Source organism: Phodopus roborovskii, unplaced genomic scaffold, assembly GCF_943737965.1.
Source record: "Phodopus roborovskii unplaced genomic scaffold, PHOROB, whole genome shotgun sequence".
NCBI classification, from domain to species: domain Eukaryota; kingdom Metazoa; phylum Chordata; class Mammalia; order Rodentia; family Cricetidae; genus Phodopus; species Phodopus roborovskii.
In genome coordinates, this window is record NW_026126515.1 from 5,455,263 (window position 1) to 5,482,483 (window position 27,221).

The following is a 27,221-nucleotide window of genomic DNA, read 5'->3' on the forward strand; positions in this document are numbered from 1 at the left end:
CACTTATGCCACCCTGGCCTTGGGCCAAGCTCCATTGCCATTGTTCAGTAGCAGGTCCTGCCACTCCCAGGGGCAAGCACGCTCTCACTCTTTCTACCCTGTTGCCCCTGAGTTGTCCCAAGGGGCCAGCGGGCCAGGTGACGCTGCCTTTGCAGGTGACGCTGCCTTTGCAGGTGACGCCACAGCATGCTTTCTGTCCCCAGTACTGTCTTCTAGGAAGATTTGACCATGGGAGGGTTATTTGTCAGGGCCATTTTATCCAAAATGTTTGCTTATGGGCCAGAATGGGCAGCTTCCTTCAAATTAATCCCTCTGGGATTTTATTTTCATGAAAACATTAGTTTGTTTCATTTCTTCACAGCCTTGAGGCCAACATTGCCACATGGGCATTTGATATTTAAATAGTTGGACCAGAAAAAATAAGACAAAGATAAAGGCTGGTCACAAGGAGTTATTTCTCCTGAAACAGTACCTGCTCTGGCTGGTTGACAATTAACTGTTGGGTGAGACTGATATGTGTGTTCTTCACATGCTTACACATTAGTGTGGATCTTGCTCCTATGTCAGGAAGTATTTTGGCCCTGAGCATTTTTATTACAGTTACGTAATTTATTTTATTGGGGGGATACATATGCCCAGGTACTCTTGTGGAGGTTAAGTTGGGTAATGTGAGACCCAGGTCATCATTCTTGGAGGCCGGCACCTTTACCCACTGAGCTGTCTCAACAACTTTAAAAACAGATGAGGATAGGTTTCCCTCCCACCCATGTGGACTAACTAGGGGTGTTCCCAGACATGCCCTTAAACCTGTGTCATAAGGAATTCTGTAATCACAGTGTAATCACAAAGAATACCATATTGTCATCGGCTGTCATGCATCCTCAAAGAATAGCTATTATCTGTCTAATGGCTGACTGAGAAGGAAGGAGATACATGATAGGTCTATTTCTAAAGCTCCAGCCTGCATATGAATGTTCTCTCTGTCTCGATCTCTTTCTCTGTGTCTCTCTCTCTCTCTGTCTGTGTGTCTGTCTGTGTGTGTGTGTGTTTGGGTGTGTCTGTCTTTCTCCACCCTTCCCTTCTTCCCAGTATTGTACAGAGAGTTGTTAAGCCAAGCTGTGCTGTGACCTTCAGCTCTTCCCTCACACAGCTTCAAGATGATGGCTCTAGCCAATGCCTGCCCCTTGGCATGTAGGCTAGCCAGACTAAATTATATGATATGGAACTTCCTTCCACTCCCTGAAAACCTATAAAAGTAAGGGATTTCCAACTGGGGGCAAAGTATCGGAACACATGAGCCTATGGAGTTACTCCCATTCAAAGCACCAGAATTTCCTTTCCCAAACAAGCCTTCCACTCTGACTGGACACTTACTGTTATAACAGGGGTTATAAGACAGGGTTATGGCCACTTTCTGTTATAAGAGAGGCTTTATTGCATGTTCTTTCCATGAAGATGGATCTCTCATGAGATTTGGAGAAAAAATGTAGCTGTCCAGTGGGAAGGGAGAAAGGCCTAAGCAGTTATTGTGTTGGAATTCTTGCTTCTCATTCAGTGAGAGGCTTCAACAACAGACTGAGGCTTCTCTGTTCTTGTGTTGAATATGTCCTGTTTTCCATCTTGCTTTGATTATAAGGGAAGCCTGGTTAATGGGGAAAGCAGAACCAAGGCTCTTAACCTGGCTTCTTCCAAACTGTCTGTCTGACTTCTCTTCAAAATTTCCTCCTCCTCTTCCTTCTGAACCTCTGACTTCCATCACTCACCGGGATTCACATAGCCACCCAGTGTTCTACAAGGAGATTTAACTGATCAGAACTTCAAAGATTGTGGAAGAGTCTGGGATGTTGAAGGTCCAGAGCCTAATTATAATTTCCCTAGAGCTATCTTTAACTTCCTAAATAACCATTCCTTTCCCTCCTTTACGACTCAGCTCACACCCTGTGACTGCTGGGAGAAATCTCGTGAAATGTATTCATTTAACAGACTACTAGCTTTCACTCACCTAGCGGCTGAGTGTCATCAGATAGCAGTGTCATCAGATAGCAGTGTCATCAGATAGCAGTGTCATCAGATAGCAGTGCCATCAGATAGCAGTGCCATCAGATAGCAGTGTCATCAGATAGCAGTGTCATCAGATAGCAGTGCCATCAGATAGCAGTGCCATCAGATAGCAGTGTCATCAGATAGCAGTGTCATCAGATAGCAGTGTCATCAGATAGCAGTGTCATCAGATAGCAGTGTCATCAGATAGCAGTGTCATCAGATAGCAGTGCCATCAGATAGCAGTGCCATCAGATAGCAGTGTCATCAGATAGCAGTGTCATCAGATAGCAGTGTCATCAGATAGCAGTGCTATCCCCACCTATCTTATGTTTACACCAAACATATTTGAAAAGGGTCTGGGTTTATGACCTTTTTTTCCTACAAAACCATCACAAAATTGTTACCTTATTGGAACATGGTATTTGGAGGAACCTAAATTCCCAGACTATGGTCACTAATATTTGACTCCAGAATAAATGGCTTCTTTTATTCCTTTGAGATGAGAGCTGCTTGTTTCATTTATAATGCTGTAAAGACAGCCTGCTCAGCTGGGTGTTGGCGTTGAAGGCCTTTAATCCCAGCACTTGGGAGGCAGAGGTGAGTTTGAGGCTAGCCTGGTCTACAAATAGAGTTCTAGGACAGGCAGGGATACATAGAGAAACCCTGTCTCAAAAAACTAAAACCAAAACAACAAAAATAAACAAAATCACAGCCCCCCAAAACCTCCAAAGCAATAACAACAAGACCAGTGTGCTCTAGCGCCTTCCCCTTGGCAGTAAGATGAGACCTAAGATGGCTGGTCTGGTAGCCGTTTGGATGCTGTGCCTGTTACACAGCTCCAGTCTTCTCAGGAACCCCAGTCTGCCCTCTCCCTATGCAGCTGAGCAGATGAAGACTTCAGATCCTGCTAAAGCTGCAGTGGTTTTTGACATTACCTTCCGAGTGGCATAGCGTCCCCCAGTACAGCCTTAAAGAAAAGCAAAGTTCTGAGCTGTAAACCTTCCTTGGTTCCTTAGGTTCCAAAACTGCTTAGCTGCTTATAGTGGTCACCAGGCAACGGGTCTTCAGAATCCATTCACAGAAGCAGTGAGCTCAGTTGGGGTATCTTCAACTACTCATCAAACTTCCTTCTTTGTAAACTGAGTTTGAGAAATTGTTTCATATTTGTTGGTTGACAGCTTGCCAGATTTCCTAGTTACTCTTTGAAAAAAAAATCAAAACACCTAAAACCACCAAACCCTCTAAGCCTATAGAGCTTCATCTGCCCACTCCCTGGCTCCAAGAGTTCTTACATTCTGCTCAGAAAGAGCCAACCTCAGAACACCTGGATAAGTATCTCCTGGTATTCTCCAGAGTACCTGGCAGGTTAGAGTTCAGTGACTCCAGACCAGGACAGTGTGAGATCATTGGAAACTAGATAAAAAGCGTTGTCTGAGAGAGTTCTTGAGTAGTTATCCTAGTCTCATTTTCTCCAACTGTGACAAAATTCTAAGCAAAACCACTAGAGGAGGAAAGGGCTTATTTGGTGACTACTTCTGGGTTATAGTCCGTCATTAATGAGAGTCAGAGCAGGAGCCTGGAAGCAAGAGCCACTGAGAACCCTGACTTGCTTTCCTTTTGCTCATATTCAGCCAATTTCCTTTCTCCTCCTCCTCTTCCTCCTCCTCCTTCGTTTTTAAAACTTAATTTTGTTTTATGTGTCTGGGTGTTTGGCCTGCACGTATGTCTCAGATGCTCTAGAGTTGGACTTACAGATAGCTGTGAGCTGCCATATGGGTGTGAGAATCGAACCTAGATTCTTTAGAAGAACAGCAGGTGCTCTTAATCACTGAGCTAACGCTCCACTGTCCAGCCAGCTTTCTTATAAAACCCAGCACACTCTGCCCAGGGGTAGAAACAACCCTGTAGGTTGGGCCCTCCACATCAATCATCAGTGTCACATCGGCCAATATGATGGAGGCAATTCCTCACCCGAGGTTCCCTGATCCACGGTGTTTCTAGTTTGTGTCAAGAGGACAAAAACTAACACAGTATTCTTCCCGGGAGCAGACCCAAGTCCAGATTATAGTTTCCGGTTTCTGTAATAACAGAGATGTGCAATTAGCCTTGTTATTAAGTTCAAGGCCTTGGGAGAAAAGAAGTTTATTTTTGGTTGAAAATGATAGCTTATGAAACAGTTCGGAAACGTGTAAAGTCCACGATGAGTAGGAAATGTTTGCCTAGCGGGCCAGTATGAGAGCACAGTCTGTTAGATTAGCCATGACATCGTTCTGCTATTTTTACACATGTATGGAATCCAGGTAAAGGGTTATGGGATATGAGACATGAAATCCATTGGACATGGGACCTTATATGTAGGCTAAGCACGTGCAGACTGCACAAAGCAAAAAATAGCGGTGCACATTTTTGAAAGAGCAGTACTAAGATTAGTAACAAGTGTCTATTACTCCATAACGTGATGAAACTCAATTGCAATCTTACATTCTTGAGACTGAAAACTTAGGAATTTGGGGACTGGAGGTCTTGCTGGGTGAGAGGACTTCTTCATAGGGCAAAGAGCACCTGCAAAACAGTACTAGGAAGGGTGTTCGGCCATAACAGAGTCTTAACACACAGGCGTCTAGTCAAAGTCTGTCACTACTTTTGCTTTTGTTGCTTTGCAGCTCTGAGCGCCCCTACAGCTCAGCCCAGTGGACTCTTAGACTGCAGCCAGCCAGCCAACCGCTAGAGGATCTCTAACTCTACCCCAAGGAACCGAGGCCTGAAGTGAAGAAGTAAAATGGCGTCCTCGTCTCTCGCTGTCCTGCGAACAAGCAGATTATGCCAATGGGGCTGGAAGAACCGGGCGCGTGTGTCAGAGTCTCTGCGGTTCTGTCCGGGAGGCTGGACCACTCCGGCTCCTGCGCGGACAAATGCGACGCTGATCCTGGATCCCGCGGGCCGCAGCTGCTGGGACGAGCCGCTCAGCATCTCCGTGCACGGCCTGGCCCCCGAGCAGCCCGTCACGCTGCGCGCCGCCCTGCGCGACGAGAAAGGCGCGCTCTTCCGCGCCCACGCGCGCTACCGCGCCGACGCCCACGGCGGCCTGGACCTGGCGCGCGCGCCCGCGCTGGGCGGCAGCTTCGCGGGGATCGAGCCCATGGGGCTGCTCTGGGCCATGGAGCCCGAACGGCCATTGTGGCGCCTGATCAAGCGCGACGTGCAGACGCCCTTCGTGGTGGAGCTGGAGGCGCTGGACGGCCACGAGCCCGACGGCGGGCGGCTGCTGGCGCGGGCGGTGCATGAGCGTCACTTCATGGCTCCCGGGGTGCGGCGCGTGCCCGTGCGCGAGGGCCGTGTGCGCGCCACGCTCTTCCTGCCTCCAGGTGAGCAGCTCTCCACCTTCCCTTTGCTCAAAGTTCCTTTGTGATTTTAAGTGAAGAGAAAGGACCTAGGACTCAGAGGGACTGGGTAGTAGAGGCCAGTTATGATGATGCTGTTTCCCTGAAGCTGGTTCCTCAATTCCACTGCTAAGATAAAGGGCATCATAAGGGGAGAGACTCCCAAGAATGAAGTCCTTAGTGTTACACCCATCCACCCTCAATTTTGTTTTAAAATTTCTTCTGTTTTACCTTGTGGTGGTGTGGGAACTCAAACTAGGCAAGCACTCTGCTACTGTGCCCAAGGTATGTGGAGGTTCCAGTGAATCATGTGGGTGAATCAGTGGAACTCCAAACCAGTGATGGGTGAAGCAGTCAACTCCGGAAGAGGCCATTTGTATCATACCATTGAGATAAACTCCACAAGGCTGGACTGTGGGTTTGGCTCAGTCGAGTGATCCTGGGTTTCATTCCCAGCACAGCATAAACTGGGCTTGGTGGTGGTGCAGGGCTGTAATCCCAGCACGTGTAAGTCAAGGTAGGATATCCAGAAGCTGTGGGTCATTCTGGCAACATAGCAATACTGGGTGATGCTGGGATCTTTGACAGCCAGCCTCAAAACAATAAAATGGCAAATTAGACTAAATCAACAAAGCATTTAAATGACACTTGTGAGTGGATATGGAGAAGTGCACACAGATCCATGGCCGTGCTGAATAAGGACCCCGAAAGGGCTTCTGTCGTCTTGGTGCTATTCTGTTCCTGAGTAGGTACTTGCCAGATGTTTGCTGGGTCATTGTTTAAGTTGGATAAGTGGAAAACAAGCCTCCTTATACAAATGGTAAATAATATCAAGGACATGAGATCGTGCAGAATGAAAACGCAGCCTTTTGCAGTCTATACCCACTGTCTTAGCAGAATGCATGTGAGATTCATGGGGTCTTCTATCTACCAGGCCTCTGTTTTGATTCATTTGCCAGTTGAAAGTCTTTAGGCAGTCTGTGGAGATTATGAAGCTGTTACAAATGCTTGCAGAGAAGTTTGTATGTGAACCCAAATTTTCACTTGGGTAAACAGGTGTGGGATGAGATGGTAAAAATAGGTGTGATTTTCTCCCCCCCCCCCCAAGATAGGATTTCTCTATGTAGCCTTGGCTGTTCTGGAACTTGCTCTGTATAGATCAGGCTGGCCCTGAACTTACAGAGATCCTCCTGCTTCTGCCTCCAGAGTGCTGGGATCAAAGGTGTGGGCTGCCACCCACTGCATCCCACAGGTACATGGTTTTGCATCACACCAGCATTGTGTGGTGGTTCTGCGTGCTGCACACTCTCACTGGCAGTTGGCACAGTCAGTTTCTGATCAGAGAGGATAGTGGCATGTGCATGTGTATTTGAAATCAAATTTAGTATGCCATATGTGCTAGAAAGCGCTCCACCCCAGCCCTCAGTTTATTTTTAATGTTAAAAGTAACACATGCTCTCTGTAAAAGTCTGTGGATTTGAGTCTTAGATACAGAGGGGAATGGGGCTGGAAAAGAAACTGTAGAATTATCCTAGGCCTCCCTGGATGCTTGGAGAAAGGAGTTCCTTCAACCTCCTCATGGTCAGAAAACATGCTCATCCCAGATTAAACAAGAGATGCCCATTAATGCCACTGCAAACACTTCTTAGTAATGTTCAGTTCTGTTTCTTCCCCAGAACCTGGGCCCTACCCTGGGATCCTGGACCTCTTCGGAGTTGGAGGTGGCCTTCTGGAGTACCGGGCTAGTCTGCTGGCTGGGAAGGGCTTTGCTGTCATGGCTCTGGCTTACTATAACTACGATGACCTCCCCAAGGGCATGGACACCATGCGCATGGAGTATTTTGAAGAAGCTGTGAATTACCTGCTCAGCCACCCTGAGGTTAGATGTCCCTCATTTTATTGGCCCCTGTCATATCTCCTCATGTGCTTGATTCACAGAATAAGGGAACTGATGACAGACTCTCTCTCTTTATTTCACAAAGAGCCCAAGCCACTGGAGATTTCTAGGTTTGACACAAGGAAAGGGAAGAAAAAGGTAGAGCCCTCCCCAGCCAGTGCTCATTCAAATGATGTACTCAGCAGCTCTGTCCTGCCTGTGTCCCCGCTCCCCTTGTCCTGGAGCCCTCATGTCCCCATGTCCCTGTGGGAGAAAAGGTGGAGGCACAGGGTGAACTTGACAGTCAACAGCAGGAGAACCGGGCTCTGAGCTTTGCAGCCCTAATTTTACTAATTTCTAATTCTGACTTTGGGACCTCTGTTTCATCCTTTAATAAACAGGGTAATTACCACAAGAGGGGAAAAAAAAGTTCGTTATGAGAGGTCACCCAAAAAGCCATTTACTTACAGCCTAGAGGACACTGGGATTCAGGACAGGAGCAGTCCTTGTGGGACAGTGCCAACCCAAAACCACAGAAGGCACTGAGTAGGAATGGAAGGAAGGAACGTCGTACAACAAACAACTTCCCAAAGGTTTTGCAGGGAACCAGGGTACAGAACAGAGTCATGACTAGTGTGGCCTGGGGCACAGGGCTGTGAGGAAATAGAAGGGGCTCAGAGCAGGGAGGCTCTGAGGAGGACCAGCAGAGAGAAGTCAAGAGAGGAGGCTGGAAGTAAGCCTGGGAGGCCAACCCTGGAGTAAGATAGCGGACAGCATCCCAAACACAGCTAGAGGTGGCGGCTGAGACTGTGGGGCATCTGAGAGCTTGAGCTGTGATGGGAATAGGTAGATTGGGGAGTGAGAAAATGAGACACTCCTCCCGATGGCTTCTGTCCTCCCAGTGCCATATGAAGAGCTGGCGGTGGAGGGTCGTGTGGGGGCTCAAGGGGCTGAGGAGGTAAGGGAGGATGTGAGGTGGTCGTTTGGAGAAGTGGAAAGCAAAACGCCAGTGATGTGTGGCAGGTCAGTGCTGGTGTCAAATGAAAGATCAGTCAGCAGGAATGTTTGTTTTCCTTAGATTCTTAGGGTCTCAATATTCTCCTGGCCAAAGGGGGGGGGTGCAAACGTCTTTTTAGAGTAGCTCCATTCCTGCTAGGGTGGTTCAAAAATAGGTCCATATGCTGATCCTGGTCCATATAGCTTTCCAGCCGGGCCAACTCACTGCCCGATGCTGTTCCTGGACTAATTCTCATTCATTCATTCATTATATCTTTCTCAGGTAAAAGGTCCAGGAATTGGGCTGCTTGGCATTTCCAAAGGGGGTGAACTTGGCCTTGCTATGGCCTCCTTCCTGAAGGGCATCAAAGCTGCTGTCGTCATCAATGGTTCCGTGGCTGCTGTTGGCAACACCATATACTACAAGGATGAGACTATACCCCCTGTGTCTATCCTGAGAAATCAAGTCAAAATGACCAAAGATGGCCTCAAGGATGTGGTCGATGCTCTGCAAAGCCCTTTGGTTGAAGAGAAGAGCTTCATCCCTGTGGAAAGGTCTGACACAAACTTCCTGTTGCTAGTAGGTCAGGATGACCACAACTGGAAGAGCGAGTTCTATGCCAATGAGATCTCCAAACGCTTACAGGCCCATGGGAAGGAGAAGCCCCAGATCATCTGCTACCCAGAAGCAGGGCACTATATTGAGCCCCCTTACTTCCCACTGTGCAAGGCTGGCATGCACCTCCTGGTGGGTGCTAATATCACCTTTGGAGGGGAGCCTAAGCCTCATGCCATGGCTCAGGTGGATGCATGGCAGCAACTCCAGACTTTCTTCCACAAACACTTGGGTAGTAAGAGCCGCCGCCCGGGGGTGTGAAGATCTCCAGGTGGTGCAGCGAGATGAAGCTCGAATGGCCCATGCTCACATCTACCGAGCCCTGTGACGAGTTGCGCCCGTACCCATTATCTCATGGTTCTGGAGAAAACCTCAATATACTATCAGAGTATCAGTTCTGGCTAGTTCATATAGATATATTCTTTTTTGTTTTTTTTAATAATTTATTTTTTTATATGAATTGGTGTTTTGCCTTCTGTGTGAGGGTGTTTGATTCCTTGGAATTGGAGTTACAGACAGTTGGGAGCTGCCATATGGGTGCTGGGAATTGAACCCAGGTCCTCTGGAGGAGCAGTCAGTGCTCTTAACCTCTGACCCATCTCTCCAGCCCCATATAGATATATTCTAATTCCTTAAAGTTTTTTCTTTTCTTTCTTTCTTTCTTTCTTTTTTTTTTTTTTTTTTTTTTTTTTTTTTTTTTTTGAGACAGTGCTTGTCTGTGTAGCCCTAGGTGGCCTGGGAGTTACTCTGTGGACCAGGCTGACCATGAGTTCCCATAGATCTGCCTGCTTCTGTCTCCTGAGTGCTGGGAGTAAAGGCATGCACCACCACTGCCCATCATAAGTTTTTTCTTTATGCAATAACATAAGTGCCTATGAAAGACTGAGGCTATAGCTTAGTGGTAATGCATTTGTCTTTTTTTGCATTGTGCCCTGAGTTCATTCCTCAATGCCATGAGACAACAAAGAAAGTAAAATATAAAATAGTAAAGTATAATATAAGTAAAGTAAAGCAAAATATAAAAATAGTGCCTGCTGAGCTGCTGAGATGGTTCAGTGGGTAAAGGTTGCAGCCATGCTCACACCCCAGGACCCACACGGAAGAGAGAACCAACTCTGACAAGTTGTCTACACACACACACACACACACACACACACACACTCATGTAGATAAAATGTCATCTAAAAATAGTGCCTATCTAAAAAAAGAGTTATTTTATCACGTGAATTAAAGCAAACCTTAACTATGAACATTCTTATTAAAATAAAGAATTATTATAAACAAAATGGTGTCCTTTAATTCTCGGGCTAAGGTCATTATTATTATGTTCCTTCAAGAAGCAGTTTTGGGGTGACTTGGGAGCCTCTTTTCAGATGCTTGACACACATAGAGGCAGCAGTGAAAAGACTTTTGTTACACACATATCCAACAAAGCAACCCAACCATGGCTAAAGAATCCCCTGCATTTGATGAGCTCTATGCCGTGACGACACATGGGGATGAGGGACATTTAGTCCAGGAAGCAGTAGAGCAGCTGGGGAAGGAAACCGAGTCTAGGAATCCCATGTTGTGTCAACCTTCAAACCTGTCTGTGAGGCAAGGAAGAGCATGTGTGTAAGCATGCACTCTTGTCTCCACACATGTAGTAGTTTCAGCTGTTGGTCACATGAGCACATGAGGAATTCTCTACCCAGGGTTAGGTTCATGGTTGAGCCCATCTAACACAAGATAGGCAGTTAAGAGAAAGCCACTGAAACCTATTCAATTTATTATTATTATTTTGGTTTTGAAACAGGGTTTCTCTGTGTAGCCCCGGTTATTTTGGAACTCACTCTGTAGATCAGGCTGACCTTGAACTCATAGAGATCCAGTTGTCTCTGCCTCCCGAGCGTTGGGTTTAAAGGCATTTGCTGACATCACCCTACCTCAGATTTAGTATTATTAAGCCCACATGTGAGCACGTCTGTGTTCACAGAGGCCAGAAGAGTTCATGCAGGTTTTTTTGTTTTTTTCCAATACTCTTGGTGGGCCCACCACTCAGCTCCCAAATAAATATTATGCACGAAGACACTATTTCTTATGAATGCCTGGCCTTAGCTTGGCTTATTTCTAGCCAGCTTTTCTTAACTTAAATTATTTCATCTATCTTTTGCCTCTGGGTTTTTTACTTCCTCTGTTTCTCTCTTTCCTTCTTATTCCATCTTTGGCTATGCGGCTGTGTGGCTTGTCCTTTCTTTTCTTGATCCTTGGTCTCTCTTGCTCCTTCTAGATCCCAGATTTCTCCTCCCATTTATTCTCTTTGCCTGCCAGCCCTGACTATCCTTTCTCTGCCCAGTTATCAGCTGTACAGCTCTTTATTAGACCAATCAGATGTTTTAGACAGGCAAAGTACCACAGCTTCACAGAGTTAAAAAAATCCAACTGAAAGAAGGCAACACATCTTTGCATCATTAAAACAAATGTTCCACAGCATAAACACATGTAACATATCTTAAAATAATATTTCACAATAACTCTAGACTCCATGGAGCACACACACACACACATACACACACACACACACAAACAAAAATAAAATGCATCTTAGAAAGAAAGAAGGAAAGGAAGAAGGAAAGGAAGAAAAGAAAGGAAAAGCCTGAGTGCTGAGAACCAGTGACATGTTGAATGTTTCACCTACTTAGGAAGGCAACATCTTCAGTTGGATGATCTGAGGGAAGGAGTCTCCCCTTTCTAGAAAACAAAAAACAAACAAACAAACAAACAAACAAAAAAAAAACAACCTGCCTAGGGTTTTTTAGGTTGTGGCAGGTTCCACTCATTGACTTATAAAATAAGCTAATAAGTTTTTTTTTTTTTTTTTTTTTTTTTTGAGACAGGGTTTCTCTGTATTGCATTGGAGCCTGTCAGGGAACTAGCTCTGTAGACCAGGTTGGCCTCGAACTCACAGAGACGGGCCTGCCTCTGCTTCCTGAGTGCTGGGATTAAAGGCATGCATCACCAACACCCAGCTAGCTAATAAGTTTTGAGGCCTGGGAGAAAACTAAGTATTTCTAAAACATTCAGGTGGGTACACCTGGCCATTCTATTAGATGTCTGATCTGGGATGACACTCGCCTGCAGGAATGGATTTGTGCTAAAGTCAATTAGGAAAAGGTGACACTCTTTCCTTTCTTCATTTTCATTTGATGATAAAAAATGGCATTTTCGAATAGGCATACTTTGACAAGATGATCTAAAAATTTGCTTCATCTATTTGTTGGGGAAGAACAAAAGCCATCAGGCACTGGAACATCCACACTGAAATTCTTTCTCTGCCAGTGGCCAACAGGGGATCAGATATTTCCCCACAAACCGACAAGACTAGAAAGATGTGTTTCCTGGTTGTAATTCAAGAAGAGCTCTGTACAGTGTGATTGCCAAAGGAGCCTCATATAAACGTAAGGAGGAAAGTGAGCTTTGGCAAGGCAGACTCCAACCTTTGCAGATCATCAGCCTGAAAGGCTCGGAGTGCTGGGAAACCTTGATAATGTAAGAAGAAGGCCTACCTGGGAAAGCATTTAGAGCTGAAACTAGAGTTGGGGAGATGTGGGATGAGTGTGTTGTGTTTCCTGGTTTTCAGAAACAAAGTGGACAGGCTCTGAGCATCAATCAGTAAGCCTCCTGCACACCAGGTTCTCATCCTCCAGCTCTCTACTCCCACAGGAAGCAGAGGGCACATGTGTTCAAGTCCCTCCCCACAAGTCACCTCAGAGGTCAGTGAAGACAGAGTGTAGACAGGTGGTGGCCAGGAGAGCCACTGAGGGGCTGGTACTGAGCTACTGAGGGTGCTGAGAAGAGGCCGGGTGACTGTGTGGGATGTCCAGTGTCACACACAGCCTGACTCCTGGGAGCTCTAGACTGCATGGACCACTAGGATGAAGGCAGAAGGACAAACAGACCAAGGCTGAGCTAGGAGAGAAAGTCTCACAGGGGACTCTCCTGGGATGGGAATCAGGAACCTGGCTACAGTTTGATGAGACTGAAGAGGTCAGCAGGAGCCTGACTGTGGGAGAGGTGAGAACATCTGCAGTCAGGGAATCAGGGATGCTAAAGGAGGTCTTTCAACCAGCTCGAGGTGAGCTGGTTCCTTCCTCCAGCAGTTTTCCCTTCACAAACAAGAGAGCTGGCACTCCATCCCCACAAAGATTCACACCCTAGTTTCTGAATGCTCAGAGCATGGTGTTGGCTGGGAGAAGATGGAGGTGTTGGTAGTGAGCACAGAACTAGGGTAAGCCAATGTTCTACTCTGTTCATGTAACAGAAGCTTGACCCCGGTACCTGGTCAGACATCCTTGTGATTTGCTAACATTACATCAGTGAAAAAGTCACCAGCACAGCACCTGATAGAGTCACCCTCCCCAACAGTCGGGTGAGTTAGAAGTAGGGTAAAGTTCATGGCAAGCTCTCAACTGGGTAACTTCTGTTCAAAGTTCTGGGAAGTGAGCCAATAACAGGCTCAGCAGGATAATGTCTTTGTACCCAGGCTGGCTGTGTGGAAAATCATACCTTCCACCTATCTAAGTCTCAGGATGGTGGTGTCCTCCTTTAAGGCAAAAGAATGAATCTGCAAAAAGAGAGAGACATAGGATCTCAATGCCTTCTGCAGGACAATGCTAACTTCCCTTAGCTGTTGTCTTGGTTAGGGTTTCTATTGCTGTGAAGAAACATCATGACCATGGCAACTTTTTTTTTTTTTTTTTTTTTTTTTTTGAGACATGGTTTCTATATAGTTTTGGAGCCTTTCCTGGAACTCTCTCTGTAGACTAGGCTGGCCTTGAACTCACAGAGATCTGCCTGCTTCCACACTGGGAGTAAAAGCATGCCCTACCACCACGTGGCTTATAACAGGCTTTCTTTTGGGCCATCAACCAGCTCCCAAATCATGGCATGGAGACTTATTATTAGTTATGAATGATCAGCCTTACCTTAGCTCTTATTTTAATCTGTTTCTCTTTATCTATGTTTTGCCTGGGGCTTCTTTCTTTCTCTCTGTCCTACTTTCTTACTTCTTATGTCTGTCTGTCCAACTGGTGGCTTCTGGCCTCAGACCTGTTCCTCTCATTTCTACTTTTCTCCTTCTTTTTCTCCTTCTCTTTTGAGCCCAGATTCCTTCTCCTACTTATCCTCTCTGCCTGCCAGCTTTGCTTACCCCTCTCCTGCCTAGCTGTTGGCCATTCAGCTTTTTATTAGACCAATCAGGTGCCTTAGACAGGCAAGGTAAAACAAATGGAACACATCTTTCCATCATTAAACAAATGCAGCATAAAGAAAAGTCACACAACTTCACAGAGTTAAAGTAATGTTCCACAGCATAAACAAAAGTAATGCATCTTTACATAATTAAAATAATAGTCTACAATGATACTCAGACATAAAATAAAATAAATAAACTTAATAAAGATACAATTTAAAGAAAGGAAAGATTTATTTTTGCTCACAGCCTTTTCAGCCCATACCAGGCTGGCCCCAATGCTTTGGGCCTGAGGTAAGGCAGACCATCATGGCAACCAGAGGCAGCAAGACAGGAAGAAGACAGCAATAAGATGAACTCTTCAAATACATGGCTCCACTTCCTTCAACTAAGATCCACCTAAGAGTTCACCCACCTAAGAATTCATCAATGGGTTAGTTCACTGGGGTTAAGATCCCCCATGACTCCTTTCTTCCTTCCTTCCCTTCCTCCCTCCCTCCTTCCCTCCTTCTCCCTCCTTCCCTGCCTCTCCCTCCCTTTTCCCTCCCCTCCCTCCGTCCCTCCCAATAACACCATCAGCACATGGTGCCATTTTGGGGAACACCTTAAGAGAAAGTGAGTCTAAGCTATAGTAATAGTGGGACCTCAAGAGTCATAAAACAGAATTAAAACCCATCGGTTAAATTATATTATCAGCCAAACGGATTTAGCAGATGTACAGAATACTTCGTCCTGCATGGACCTGCTATATCTGAGCTATATTCCCAAATGATTTTTGCATGTTGTTTTGCCCCCAATTCTCACCTTCATTTAAACTCACCCATTAATATAGCCTGGTCTACAAATCAAGTTCCAGAACAGCCAGGGCTGTTACATGGAGAAACCCTGTCTCAAGGAAAAAAACAAAACAAAACAAACAAACAAAACAAAACAAAACAAAACAAAAAAAAAGAAAGAAAGAAAAAAAAAAAAAAAGCAAACGTACACTCACAAACAAATGTAACCAGGGACAAACTAAACTCAAAATTAAGCAACCGAGTGAGGGGGGGACAGACGAGGGAGAGAGGGAGGGACAGAGGGAGGGAGAGATGACCCTGACACACAAAGTTAGAGAAGAAAACAATGCATCATAGCTGGCAGCACAGAAATGAACAGGATCATTGGGGAATGGCTTTAAAACCACATGCCAGCAAGTTAGAACACCTAGAAGGGGCTACAAAACCTAATAGTCAGCAAGTAGTGAGATTAAATCAGTCTTCCCCCAAAGAGAAGTCAGGCAGTATCGCTTCCTAGCGATACTAGTGTGGCTTGAGGATGAATTGTGCCAACATGTTGAGGGAGAATGAGTGTTCATCCTGATTCTTCACACAGAGCAGCAAATTGCTATTACCAAAACCTGAAAAGATAAAAATGAAAGGCAGACGGAAGGAAGGAAGGAACTCACTTCTACCCCCAGAAGAACTCTCCCCCCCCACAATAAACTATCTACATTAGTAAGACTAGGAGGAGGAAGAGGAAGAGGAGTGGAGGGGAAGGCTTGATTTCATTCAGGGATGCAAGGATGGTCAAATGCATGAAGATTATTGGGTATAAGGCAGCACAAACATAATCAAGGGTGAGAAGTGCACAATCATTTTTCTAGATACAAACACCATCCCTTGTTTAGAAAATGCCATCTTGGGCTAAGAAAACCCTAAGAAGTTACAGTAAGACTCTCAAACCCACAAACAAATTCACCATAATAGCAAGACATAAAAACAAAGAGCAAAAATCAGTACTGTTCCTTTTTTGATACAAATTCTTAATCAGGTAGTCCAGGATAGCCCCAAACTGTTAATCTTCTTACCTCCTCTCCTTTGCACTGTGATTACAGCTGTGCTCCATCCTGCCCACCAGTCAGTAGCTTTTTCATACATCAATAATGGGCTTATTGGGAGAAAGATTTAGAAGCTGTCCCATTCATGAAACTGTGAGAGTAAAGCTAAGCAAGAGGAGAAATGACTTCTACAATAAACATTACAAAACACACTGAAGATAAATGTTAAGGACACAGAAAGATAGAAGAACCTGTAAGTTCATGGGTTGGGAGAGTTGCTGTTGTTAACAATAGCCCACACAGAAAAAAAAAAGCTACAGATTCAGTACCATCTGCATCAAAATAACAATGACACTATTCATACAACTAGGAAAAAAAATCCTAAAATTCATATAAAAGCACAAAATGTCCCAAATATCCAAAATAATCATGAAGAAAAAGAAATCTTGGTAATGACACAATTCAGAATTATAAGACATAATGTGGAGGAGCTGAAGAAACCAAGAGCACCAGAAACTCTCTTCCAGAAGACCTAGGTTCGAGTTCAAGCACCCACAAGGCAGCTCATTATAGTCTGTTCCTCCAGTTGTGAAGGATCCAATGCCTTTTTCCGGCCTTCTTGGGCACCAGGCACGGATGTGGTGCACAGACATTCATGCAGGCAAAACAGTCACACACATGAAGAATCAGTCAAACAAACACAAACCACCCAAACACATAAAATATATTTTTAAAAATAGATATGCTAGGGATGGTAACATACTCTCATACTAACAAAACGCATGGTGCTAGCATAAAAGCAGACACTCTGGCCAATGGAACAGGACCTAACGTAGATGCTTGTCCAAAAACAAAACAAAACAAAACAAACAAAAACCCAGATCCTTACAGTTCCAATTTAACATCTTCTGTTGCTCTTACTAGCATGCTGTTTCTGATCTCCATATGGTTTTCTCCAGCCATTTGCCTACCTGGCAGTCAATGTTTGACCTCTTAGTTGAGCCTCAAAACATTTTCACTCACTGCCAGGTATGATGATACATCCCTGTAATCCCAGCGTATGGGAGATGGAGGCTAGAGGATCAGGAGTCCAAGGTTATGTCTGCTTGCATAACTGGCAGCCCCAGTTAAACCAGAGAGACAGAGATAGAGAGAGATATGGATTTGAGAGATATAAACAAGTGTCCGCAACCCAGTTCAGTGTAGGGATGGGGCTGACCCAGGTGCCACAGTTTCTACAGTTCAATGTTTCCATGACGAACTCAGAACTGAAAGTCAGTGTCACTTAGTCATGGACAAATCCAGGGGACTTTGGAGGGAAATCTGTCAGGGAGTGTCCTTAACCTGAGATAGCTAGAGAAATTCAGCATTAGGTCAGGCAAAGGAGGTTATCTTTGCAATGAAATCCTGACCCTAAAGAGGACAGAAAACAATGCTTCAGTTTAACTCTGAAAACAGCATGTCATGTATTCGGGTAGTAAGTGTAACAACCTCCTGTCAGTGAACCACACAAAAATCTCTGTGGTTTTACTGTCTTCTCACAAACACAGAGATCCTTCAGTGGCAGCTAACTTCCTTACAGATATGTTACTCCCACCCAACACTGGGCCTGTGGAGCAACTACATCTTCCAACTTTTAGGATCGAAACCTCCCGCTGAAACTGCTTTCTGTAGCCAGTCCAAGCCCACGGCCTCGTGTTCTTTCCCCTCATCATTATAGAATCATCTGATTGTCTCTTCAAACCCTCTGGGAGGGGAACAATATCTGCTTCTCTCGGGCGGTGGTGGCGCACGCCTGTGGTCTAAAAGCACTGAGAGGCAGAGGCAGGAAGATCTCTGTGAGTTCGAGGCTACCCTGCTCTACAGAGAGAGTTCCAGGCTTTCAGATAAGGGAAATGCATCCAGAAAGGTGTGTGCCTTAAGTTTTGGGTGTGTGCGTGGGTGGGGTGGGACATATCCAAGAACAGTAGGATTCCATAAACACCCAGTTGCCCTGGAAAGATATATAGAGACAAGAAATTTCGAGGGAAATTCTTGGTCAAAGTCTGAGGGGTAAGAGTGGACTGGCCTTGCATGTTTCTTGGGAATGGCCTGAATTTCAGTGTGGAACTGCTCTTCTACTCTTTTCAGCTTCGGCTATCATTGTGCTTTGACTTAGACACTTTGTGGATTTCCGGGCTAGTCTTTGTTCTTAGAAACGTTCTCCTTGTCAATCGAGAATCTAGGATTTGCACAAAGAAGTCTCACAAAAACTTAGGATGTGCCAGAGGCCAACCAATGAGAGTGAAGCAAGTCGTCCTGTCAGGGACTACAACTCCAGGAGTCTCCGTCCACCTCCTGCATTTTGTCCAGCCCTAGCATGGCAGTGACGCTGATCCTGGATCCCGCGGGCCACAGCTGCTGGGACGAGCCGCTCAGCATCTCCGTGCACGGCCTGGCCCCCGAGCAGCCCGTCACGCTGCGCGCCGCCCTGCGCGACGAGAAAGGCGCGCTCTTCCGCGCCCACGCGCGCTACCGCGCCGACGCCCACGGCGGCCTGGACCTGGCGCGCGCGCCCGCGCTGGGCGGCAGCTTCGCGGGGATCGAGCCCATGGGGCTGCTCTGGGCCATGGAGCCCGAACGGCCATTGTGGCGCCTGATCAAGCGCGACGTGCAGACGCCCTTCGTGGTGGAGCTGGAGGCGCTGGACGGCCACGAGCCCGACGGCGGGCGGCTGCTGGCGCGGGCGGTGCACGAGCGTCACTTCATGGCTCCCGGGGTGCGGCGCGTGCCCGTGCGCGAGGGCCGTGTGCGCGCCACGCTCTTCCTGCCTCCAGGTGAGCAGCTCTCCACCTTCCCTTTGCTCAAAGTTCCTTTGTGATTTTAAGTGAAGAGAAAGGACCTAGGACTCAGAGGGAAAGAGACTGGACTGGAAGGAAGGGGCCAGTTATGATGATGCTGTTTCCCTGAAGCTGGTTCCTCAATTCCACTGCTAAGTTACAAGACCTTTAAAGGAAAGGGATAAGACACTTGTAATATAAAATTAAAACTAGTAGTAAATAGGGTGGTGGTGGACCAGGCCTTTATTCCCAACACTTGGGAAGCAGAGACCGTTCCAGGACAGACAGGGATACATAGAGAAATCCTGTCAAAAACCATTGCCGTTTAAAAATATTCTTTTAAATGTTAAATCTGTTTTGAGCTGTGCGTCATAATCCAGCTTTAGGACACCAAAGCAAAAGGCTGTCTTGAGATTTGGAGTTCAGGCCAGTCTAGCCAACATAGCACAACCCCTTTTCAAAACAAGGGACAGCCAGGCGTCAGTAGCACAGCTCTAGGGAGGCAGAGGCAGAGGCAGAGGCAGAGGCAGAGGGGCAGAGGGGCAGAGGGGCAGAGAGGCAGAGGGGCAGAGGGGCAGAGAGGCAGAGGGGCAGAGAGGCAGAGAGGCACAGAGGCAGAGGCAGAGGCAGATCTCTCTGATTTCGAGGCCAGCCTGGTCTACAGAGCTAGTTCTAGGACAGGCTCCAAAGCAATACAGGGAAACCCTGTCTTGAAAAACCAAAAAAAACAAAACAAGGAACATTTCGTTTTCTTTTCTGTTGTAAATACAATTTTATTTAACTTTATTGTATGTGCATTGGTGCAAAGATGTCAGATCACCTGGAACTGGAGTTACAGAAGGTTGTGAGCTGCCATGTGGGTGCTGGGAATTAACCCTGGTCCTCCGGAAGAGCAGCCAGTGCTCTTAATCACTGAGCCATCTCTCCAGCCCCCTTTTTCTTTTTTTCCAGACAGGGTTTCTCTGTGTTGCTCTGGCTGTCCTGGAACTCACACTGTTGGTCAGGCTGGCCTCAGAACTCACAGAGATCAGCCTGCCTCTGCCCCCTGAGTACTGGGATCAAAGACATGCCACCACCAGACCAAGGGATGCCTCTTGCTTCTGCAGATTTCCTTTCCAATCCCACACTACACTAAGATGCATATGGATTAGCTGTTGAAGTAGAGGGAGGCCTTTTTCTGAGATCATTGCTTAGTCTTACATAAAAGGATGCATACTTAGCCTCTTTAGTAACCAACAAAGTGCAAAATAAAACTATTAACTATATTGCATAGCTTAAGAGTAACAAAACGTTCAAAGCCTATCATTTCCAATTAATGTTAAATGCTTGGAGGAAAGGCCACTCAGTACATAGCTAGAGAGAGTGGGAGCATTATTCTGGGAAGCAACTAGTTTTTAATTAGGTAGATTAAAATGTAATTCTACCATTTTGTGAGGCACATGCACCAGAAAGCTTATTGCTTGGAAATAGTTCAAATTTCCCCCAATAATGGGGTCAATGAATAAATGGAAGCACACTTCTAGAATCCAAAGTGACTGATCCACAGCTGCCAGCATCTTGTGTTCAACTCCAAATGAAACCATAGGTAGGCAAGCTCTCCAACTGCATTCCCCCTAGTGTTCAGTAGCAGGGGGTCAACAGCAGCAGGGACCAGAAGCAGCAATTAGTGGCATCCTCTAGTGTCACAGTCCTGCAGGCCTTGGGTATCAGGTATCTTTGCTTCTGGCCAAGGCAGTGTTACAGCCTTAGGAACAAACCCCTAAACCTCTGTAGATGACAGCTGTCTGGAATCTTCTGGTGACCAGCATCCCTCCCCCAAAGCTTTTGTTCTTCCTTAGCCTCGGCTCCCTACTCTCTCTCGTTACCTTTCTGTTTGCACCTTTCTTCTTCTCTCCCTAGCTGGTCGTAAATCATGTGGTTGTTTCTTCAGCCAACTGCCTGATCCCTTTCCCAGCACAGTCACTGCAGCCATGACGATTCAGGAAGCCTGCCTCTTGCCAGGATTATACTCCGATGATAGCTCCAGGCTCACATACTTGCCAGCTGCTTGGAAGTTGTATCCATTCAGGAACTGGATGCCAGGTGCTGGGTACACACGACCACACAGGACTGCTGAGGGGTGACAGCAGCAGCCTACCTCAGTGGTTTCACAACTTGCTCTGCCAAGTGCTGGAGGGGTCCCTACCACTACTGTTCACTGGCCCAGCCTGACTACTTCCCGATGGTTTATGTTAACAGCTTAGCCTACGTTGAAAGTAAGCCAGAAAAGACCACCGGGAAGAAGCCCTTGCCTAATGTTGCTAGCTGCACCAGGGGAGGTAGCATTAAAAAGAGTATCTCTCAGAGGACTTGCTGAAGAGCCTGCTTACATAGTTAGAGAAGGATCATCTGGCCAATTTCAGCCTAGCTTCTTAGCACCAATCACAATCACTGGGATTTGTGTTTTAGACTAAACACAGATTTGCCTTCAGATACAACTACCAGACTAGCAGGGGAAATGCCCCGCTCCACACATGCACCAAGGTAGAAATGGTTATAACAAAAAGTCTGGTAGAAGTGGTTTGGCCACAGCTACACCAGGCATATTGTATTGTTTTTCTCTTTGTACTTTGAGGGTCTCCCCCACCCAGCTCCCAAATAAATACACGGAGTCTTAGTTTTACTTATGAATGCCCAACCTCAGCTTGGCTGTTTCTAGCCAGATTTCCTGAACTTAAATTATCTTCTGCATCTGGGCTTTTACCTATATACCTTCCCTTGCTTTTTACTCTGTGGCTTGCTGTGTAGCTGGTCCCTGGAGATCTCCTCTCCTTTTTTTTTTTTTTTTTTTTTTCAGTCTTTTCTCTTTTTCTCCTTCTATTTATCCTTTCTGCATGCCAACCCCACCTATCCTTTCTCTTGCCTAGCTACTGGCCATTCAGCTCTTTATTAGTTGAATCAGGTGTTTTAGACAAAGTAACACAGCTTCACAAAGTTAAACAAATGCAACACAAAAGAATGCAACAGGGGGCTGGAGAGGTGGCTCAGAGGTTAAGAGAGCTGGCTGCTTTTCCAGAGGTCCTGAGTTCAAGTCCCAGCAACTACATGGTGGCTCACAATCATTATGAGATCAGGTGCCCTCTTCTGGCCTGCAGGCAGAACACTGTATATATAACAAATAAATCTTCAAAAAACAAAAAAGAGGAATGTAACAAATCTTTGCATCATTAAACAAATGTTCTACAGTATAAACAAATGCAACACATCTTCAATTAATATTCCACAATAGTAACTAATGCCCTGCTGTGGTCTTTGTGTGGTTATCTCATGGCTGATGCTGGCACAAGGTGGCCAAGATTTCAAAGAAGAGTTTAATAGCTGTTGATTAGGGGATCTGATTGCCCTACCCCCAACATCTTTGATCATTTACAGGAGAACAGACAGCAGGAGAAGAACATCAAGTTTATAGACCTCAATATAAACTTGAGGAGCTTGCTAATACTAACACTGATTTTAACAGATTTAAACAGTGCTCATCACCTCCCTGTGCCCATGGCACAGGCAGAGCCCCCCCCCCCCAATCAGTCTCGAGTCCATTAAGATAAAATCATGGGTTAGGCAAACTAAAATATTCATTTATTTAGTGCACATGTGTGGCCCACATGTGGAAGTCAAAGTGCAGTTTGTTTGAGCTCTCACCTACTATGTGGGTCCTGAGGATTGAACTCCGGCTGTCAGTTTGACAGCAAGTGCCTTGTTCAATAAAACAAAATATGTAAGGCACACATATAAGACGTAGTGATACCAGTAGACTTAGGTACATAAAATCCACAGTTGTTCAGAAAAAGGAACAGGTAAAAACATTTTGGCTTTCTGGTGTTTGCTAAGAGTCTAAGTCAGAGTTCTCTATATCAGTTGAATTGACAAAATGAATATATACCATGAAAAGGGATTCATTAGGTTAGCTATGGTCTCTGTCATCTAACAATATCTGTTTTCACTGGAGAGGTAGAATGTAGTTGTCACTCCTTACACCCATTGGATGCCTCCACCATCCCAATCTGATGAGCAAAGCCTCCGGGATTCCTAGAGCCATGTTGGAAGGCCAAAGAATCTGTGTTTCCAGTGTCAGCCAAGGTGGCAACAGGGTAGGTAAGCTTACCAGCAGACAGAGCGGGCAAACAAAAACAGGACTCCCTTTGTCTCAAACTGCTTGGTATCTGGACGGCCAGCAGCAGGTGCTACCCACCTAGGGGAGGTCTTTTCTCCTCATTTAATCCTTTCTGGAAATGCCCAGGGGTGTGCCTTATTGATTCCAAATCCAATCAATTTGAAATCACGATTAACCATAACATTGAGTTATTTAAATCGGACATGTGAAAGACAAACCCCCCTCTTATGTAAATGGTTAAAATATTTAGGACACAAAATCATGCAGAATGAACATGCAGCCTTGGAGTCTATGTCCAATCAGTCAGCAGAATGCATTTCAAATTCATGTGGCCTTCTGCTCATCAGGCCTTTCTGCTTCTTCTTAATGCTCCATTCTATGATGTATCCATTCACTAGCTGAAGGATTCTGGGTTTGTTTCCAGTCTGGAAATTATGAATAAAGCTGCTACGAACATTTGAATACTGCATTGAACTGTGTTCTTGTGTGAACAGAGCTTTTCCTTTCATTCATACTTGAGAGGGCAATGACTGGGCTCTAAGGTCATGCATAGGGTTAACTTTGTGAAGCACTGTCCACTGCTCTCTACAGACTGCACTGTTTGTTGTACATTACACCAGTATTATGTGTTAGTTCTGGTTACTGCACAGTCTCACCAGCAGTTGACATTGTCCAGTTTGGGGGACAGAAGAGGATAGTATTTTATTGTTGTCATTGTAAAGTGTGTGTGTGTGTGTGTGTGTGTGTGTGTGTGTGTGTGTGTTCTGAGCCCTGCATGCTAGCCATACATTCCCCTGCCCCCATTCTTTTAAATATCCCCTTAGTAAACCCGTGTGGAGCTTTGAGGCTTTAGGTGTGGAAGGGGATGGTGATTTAGCCCAGGCTACTCTCTAGATGCTTGAAGATAGGAAGTCCATCAGGATTTTTCAGTCTGTTGAAAACCTTGTCATCTGCACATAATAACAAATGTCTATTGATGCCACTGCACACACTTCTTAGTAATGTTCAGTTCTGTTTCTTCCCCAGAACCCGGGCCCTATCCTGGGATCCTGGACCTTTTTGGACTTGGAGGTGGCCTTCTGGAGTACCGGGCTAGTCTGCTGGCTGGGAAGGGCTTTGCTGTCATGGCTCTGGCTTACTATAACTACGATGACCTCCCCAAGGGCATGGACACCATGCGCATGGAGTACTTTGAAGAAGCTGTGAATTACCTGCTCAGCCACCCTGAGGTTAGATGTCCCTCTTTTTATTGGCCCCTGTCATATCTCCTCATGTGCTTGATTCACAGAATGAGGGAACTGATGACAGCCTCTCTCCCTTTATTTCATAAAGAGCCCAAGCCACTGGAGATTTCTAGGTTTGACACAAGGAAAGGGAAGAAAAAGGTAGAGCCCTCCCCAGCCAGTGCTCATTCAAATGATGTACTCAGCAGCTCTGTCCTGCCTGTGTCCCCGCTCCCCTTGTCCTGGAGCCCTCATGTCCCCATGTCCCTGTGGGAGTAAAGGTGGAGGCACAGGGTGAACTTGACAGTCAACAGCAGGGGAACCGGGCTCTGAGCTTTGCAGCCCTAATTTTACTAATTTCTAATTCTGACTTTGGGACCTCTGTTTCATCCTTTAATAAACAGGGTAATTACCACAAGAGGGGAAAAAAAAGTTCGTTATGAGAGGTCACCCAAAAAGCCATTTACTTACAGCCTAGAGGACACTGGGATTCAGGACAGGAGCAGTCCTTGTGGGACAGTGCCAACCCAAAACCACAGAAGGCACTGAGTAGGAATGGAAGGAAGGAACGTCGTACAACAAACAACTTCCCAAAGGTTTTGCAGGGAACCAGGGTACAGAACAGAGTCATGACTAGTGTGGCCTGGGGCACAGGGCTGTGAGGAAATAGAAGGGGCTCAGAGCAGGGAGGCTCTGAGGAGGACCAGCAGAGAGAAGTCAAGAGAGGAGGCTGGAAGTAAGCCTGGGAGGCCAACCCTGGAGTAAGATAGCGGACAGCATCCCAAACACAGCTAGAGGTGGCGGCTGAGACTGTGGGGCATCTGAGAGCTTGAGCTGTGATGGGAATAGGTAGATTGGGGAGTGAGAAAATGAGACACTCCTCCCGATGGCTTCTGTCCTCCCAGTGCCATATGAAGAGCTGGCGGTGGAGGGTCGTGTGGGGGCTCAAGGGGCTGAGGAGGTAAGGGAGGATGTGAGGTGGTCGTTTGGAGAAGTGGAAAGCAAAACGCCAGTGATGTGTGGCAGGTCAGTGCTGGTGTCAAATGAAAGATCAGTCAGCAGGAATGTTTGTTTTCCTTAGATTCTTAGGGTCTCAATATTCTCCTGGCCAAAGGGGGGGGTGCAAACGTCTTTTTAGAGTAGCTCCATTCCTGCTAGGGTGGTTCAAAAATAGGTCCATATGCTGATCCTGGTCCATATAGCTTTCCAGCCGGGCCAACTCACTGCTCGATGCTGTTCCTGGACTAATTCTCATTCATTCATTCATTCATTATATCTTTCTCAGGTAAAAGGTCCAGGAATTGGGCTGCTTGGCATTTCCAAAGGGGGTGAACTTGGCCTTGCTATGGCCTCCTTCCTGAAGGGCATCAAAGCTGCTGTCGTCATCAATGGTTCCGTGGCTGCTGTTGGCAACACCATATACTACAAGGATGAGACTATACCCCCTGTGACTATGCTGAGAAATCAAGTCAAAATGACCAAAGATGGCCTCAAGGATGTGGTCGATGCTCTGCAAAGCCCTTTGGTTGAAGAGAAGAGCTTCATCCCCGTGGAAAGGTCTGACACAAACTTCCTGTTGCTAGTAGGTCAGGATGACCACAACTGGAAGAGCGAGTTCTATGCCAATGAGCTCTCCAAACGCTTACAGGCCCATGGGAAGGAGAAGCCCCAGATCATCTGCTACCCAGAAGCAGGGCACTATATTGAGCCCCCTTACTTCCCACTGTACAAGGCTGGCATGCACCTCCTGGTGGGTGCTAATATCACCTTTGGAGGGGAGCCTAAGCCTCATGCCATGGCCCAGGTGGATGCATGGCAGCAACTCCAGACTTTCTTCCACAAACACTTGGGTAGTAAGAGTTAGGGGGCGACTCTTAAGATATTACCCATTATCTCATGGTTTGGGGGGGAAAGGGGTCAAATACATTGTAAGAACATCAGTTAAGATTACTTCAGCTGAAAATAGTGCTGAACATAGTTTTTATTCAAGGGCTGGAAATGTAGTTCAGTGGTAGCTTATCCGACTGGCTTGTGTAAGTCCCTGGGCTTAATCCCAAGAGCTGCAGGAAAACAGACAAATATTATATGGAACCTGTACCTATTCAAGAAATAGTGCCCAGAATAAAAAGGATACCATGAGTTGTTTAATGACACTATTGTTTCATTAAAAATTATGTTCTTCAATTCTTGGGCCAATATTGCTATTATCATTTTCCTTCCAAGAGGTGGCTGTGGGGTGACTTGGGGGCCTTTTCAGATGCTTGACACATTATAGGCAGCAGTGAAAAGAAGGTTTTGGTTGCACACATATCCAACAAGAACAGCTGTTGTTTTTAACAAAATCGCAATCATTTAATTTTACCAAAAAGACTTGGGAGCCACATGCTGGGGTGAAAGCCTGCTAGCTCAGACAGGCAGAGAAAGCACCCAGCTGACTTTCTCCCCTGCCTTTTACTATGCAGACTCAAACAAAACTCCTCTAACCAGATGTCCCTCCTTCCCTGTGCCTCTCTCTGTCTCTCCCTGACATCCTGTCTCCCTCTTACTCTCGATAGTATTTTCCTGTCAACTGGTTGCTTGTTGTGCCTCTTGACCTATAGTTGATTTTTGTAACACAAAAAATAAATGATCCATAGACCGATATTGGGGTTCAAGCTTCAAGCTGAAGATCAGAAACACAAAGTAGCTGGCCACCAGCTCTTATCTCTAGCTCAGGCTGAAAGGGCTAATCCACGAGCTCTTCCCCAAGTCCCAGACTGCTGCCTCTCTTGAGTGGCTGGAGAGAATCCAGAGACCATCTCAGAAATGTTTGAGACACTGGGCTGCTTTTATATACCTCTCTTGTAGTGAGCTGTTTTCTTTGTTCACATCTGTGGCACTGACCATGCCCACTGGGGGGGGGGGGTGGAGAGAGGGACCGAAGTGACCTGGGGGAACTAGGTCTGAGGAGGAGCCAGGGAAAGCTCTCTTGCTTGCAGCACGCGGACAGGAGAGCATCTGGAGGAACCTGCTGGTGTTCATCTGTCTATGTTGTAAGTTGGCCTATTTGTATCTCCTGATCCTTATTAAATC

At 46.1% G+C, this 27,221-nt stretch overlaps 1 protein-coding gene across 3 annotated transcripts; it reads left to right on the top strand.

The window, feature by feature from the left end:
- The first annotated feature begins 4,668 nt into the window (after positions 1-4,668).
- LOC127230957 (acyl-coenzyme A thioesterase 1) lies at positions 4,669-26,333 on the top strand. Of its 3 annotated transcripts, XM_051196314.1 has the most exons (4): positions 4,669-5,408; positions 7,100-7,302; positions 8,579-9,037; positions 25,894-26,333. In XM_051196314.1, the coding sequence occupies exons 1-4, from the start codon at positions 4,823-4,825 to the stop codon at positions 26,011-26,013; spliced, it is 1,368 nt and encodes a 455-aa protein (XP_051052271.1). In that variant the 5' UTR covers positions 4,669-4,822; the 3' UTR covers positions 26,014-26,333. The 3 variants fall into 3 exon arrangements, with proteins under 3 accessions (XP_051052271.1, XP_051052270.1, XP_051052272.1); XM_051196313.1 differs by lacking the exon at positions 25,894-26,333 and having other exon boundaries at positions 8,579-9,187; XM_051196315.1 differs by lacking the exons at positions 4,669-5,408; positions 7,100-7,302; positions 8,579-9,037 and adding exons at positions 18,317-18,773; positions 23,953-24,155 and having other exon boundaries at positions 25,435-26,333.
- The last annotated feature ends 888 nt before the right edge of the window (positions 26,334-27,221 follow it).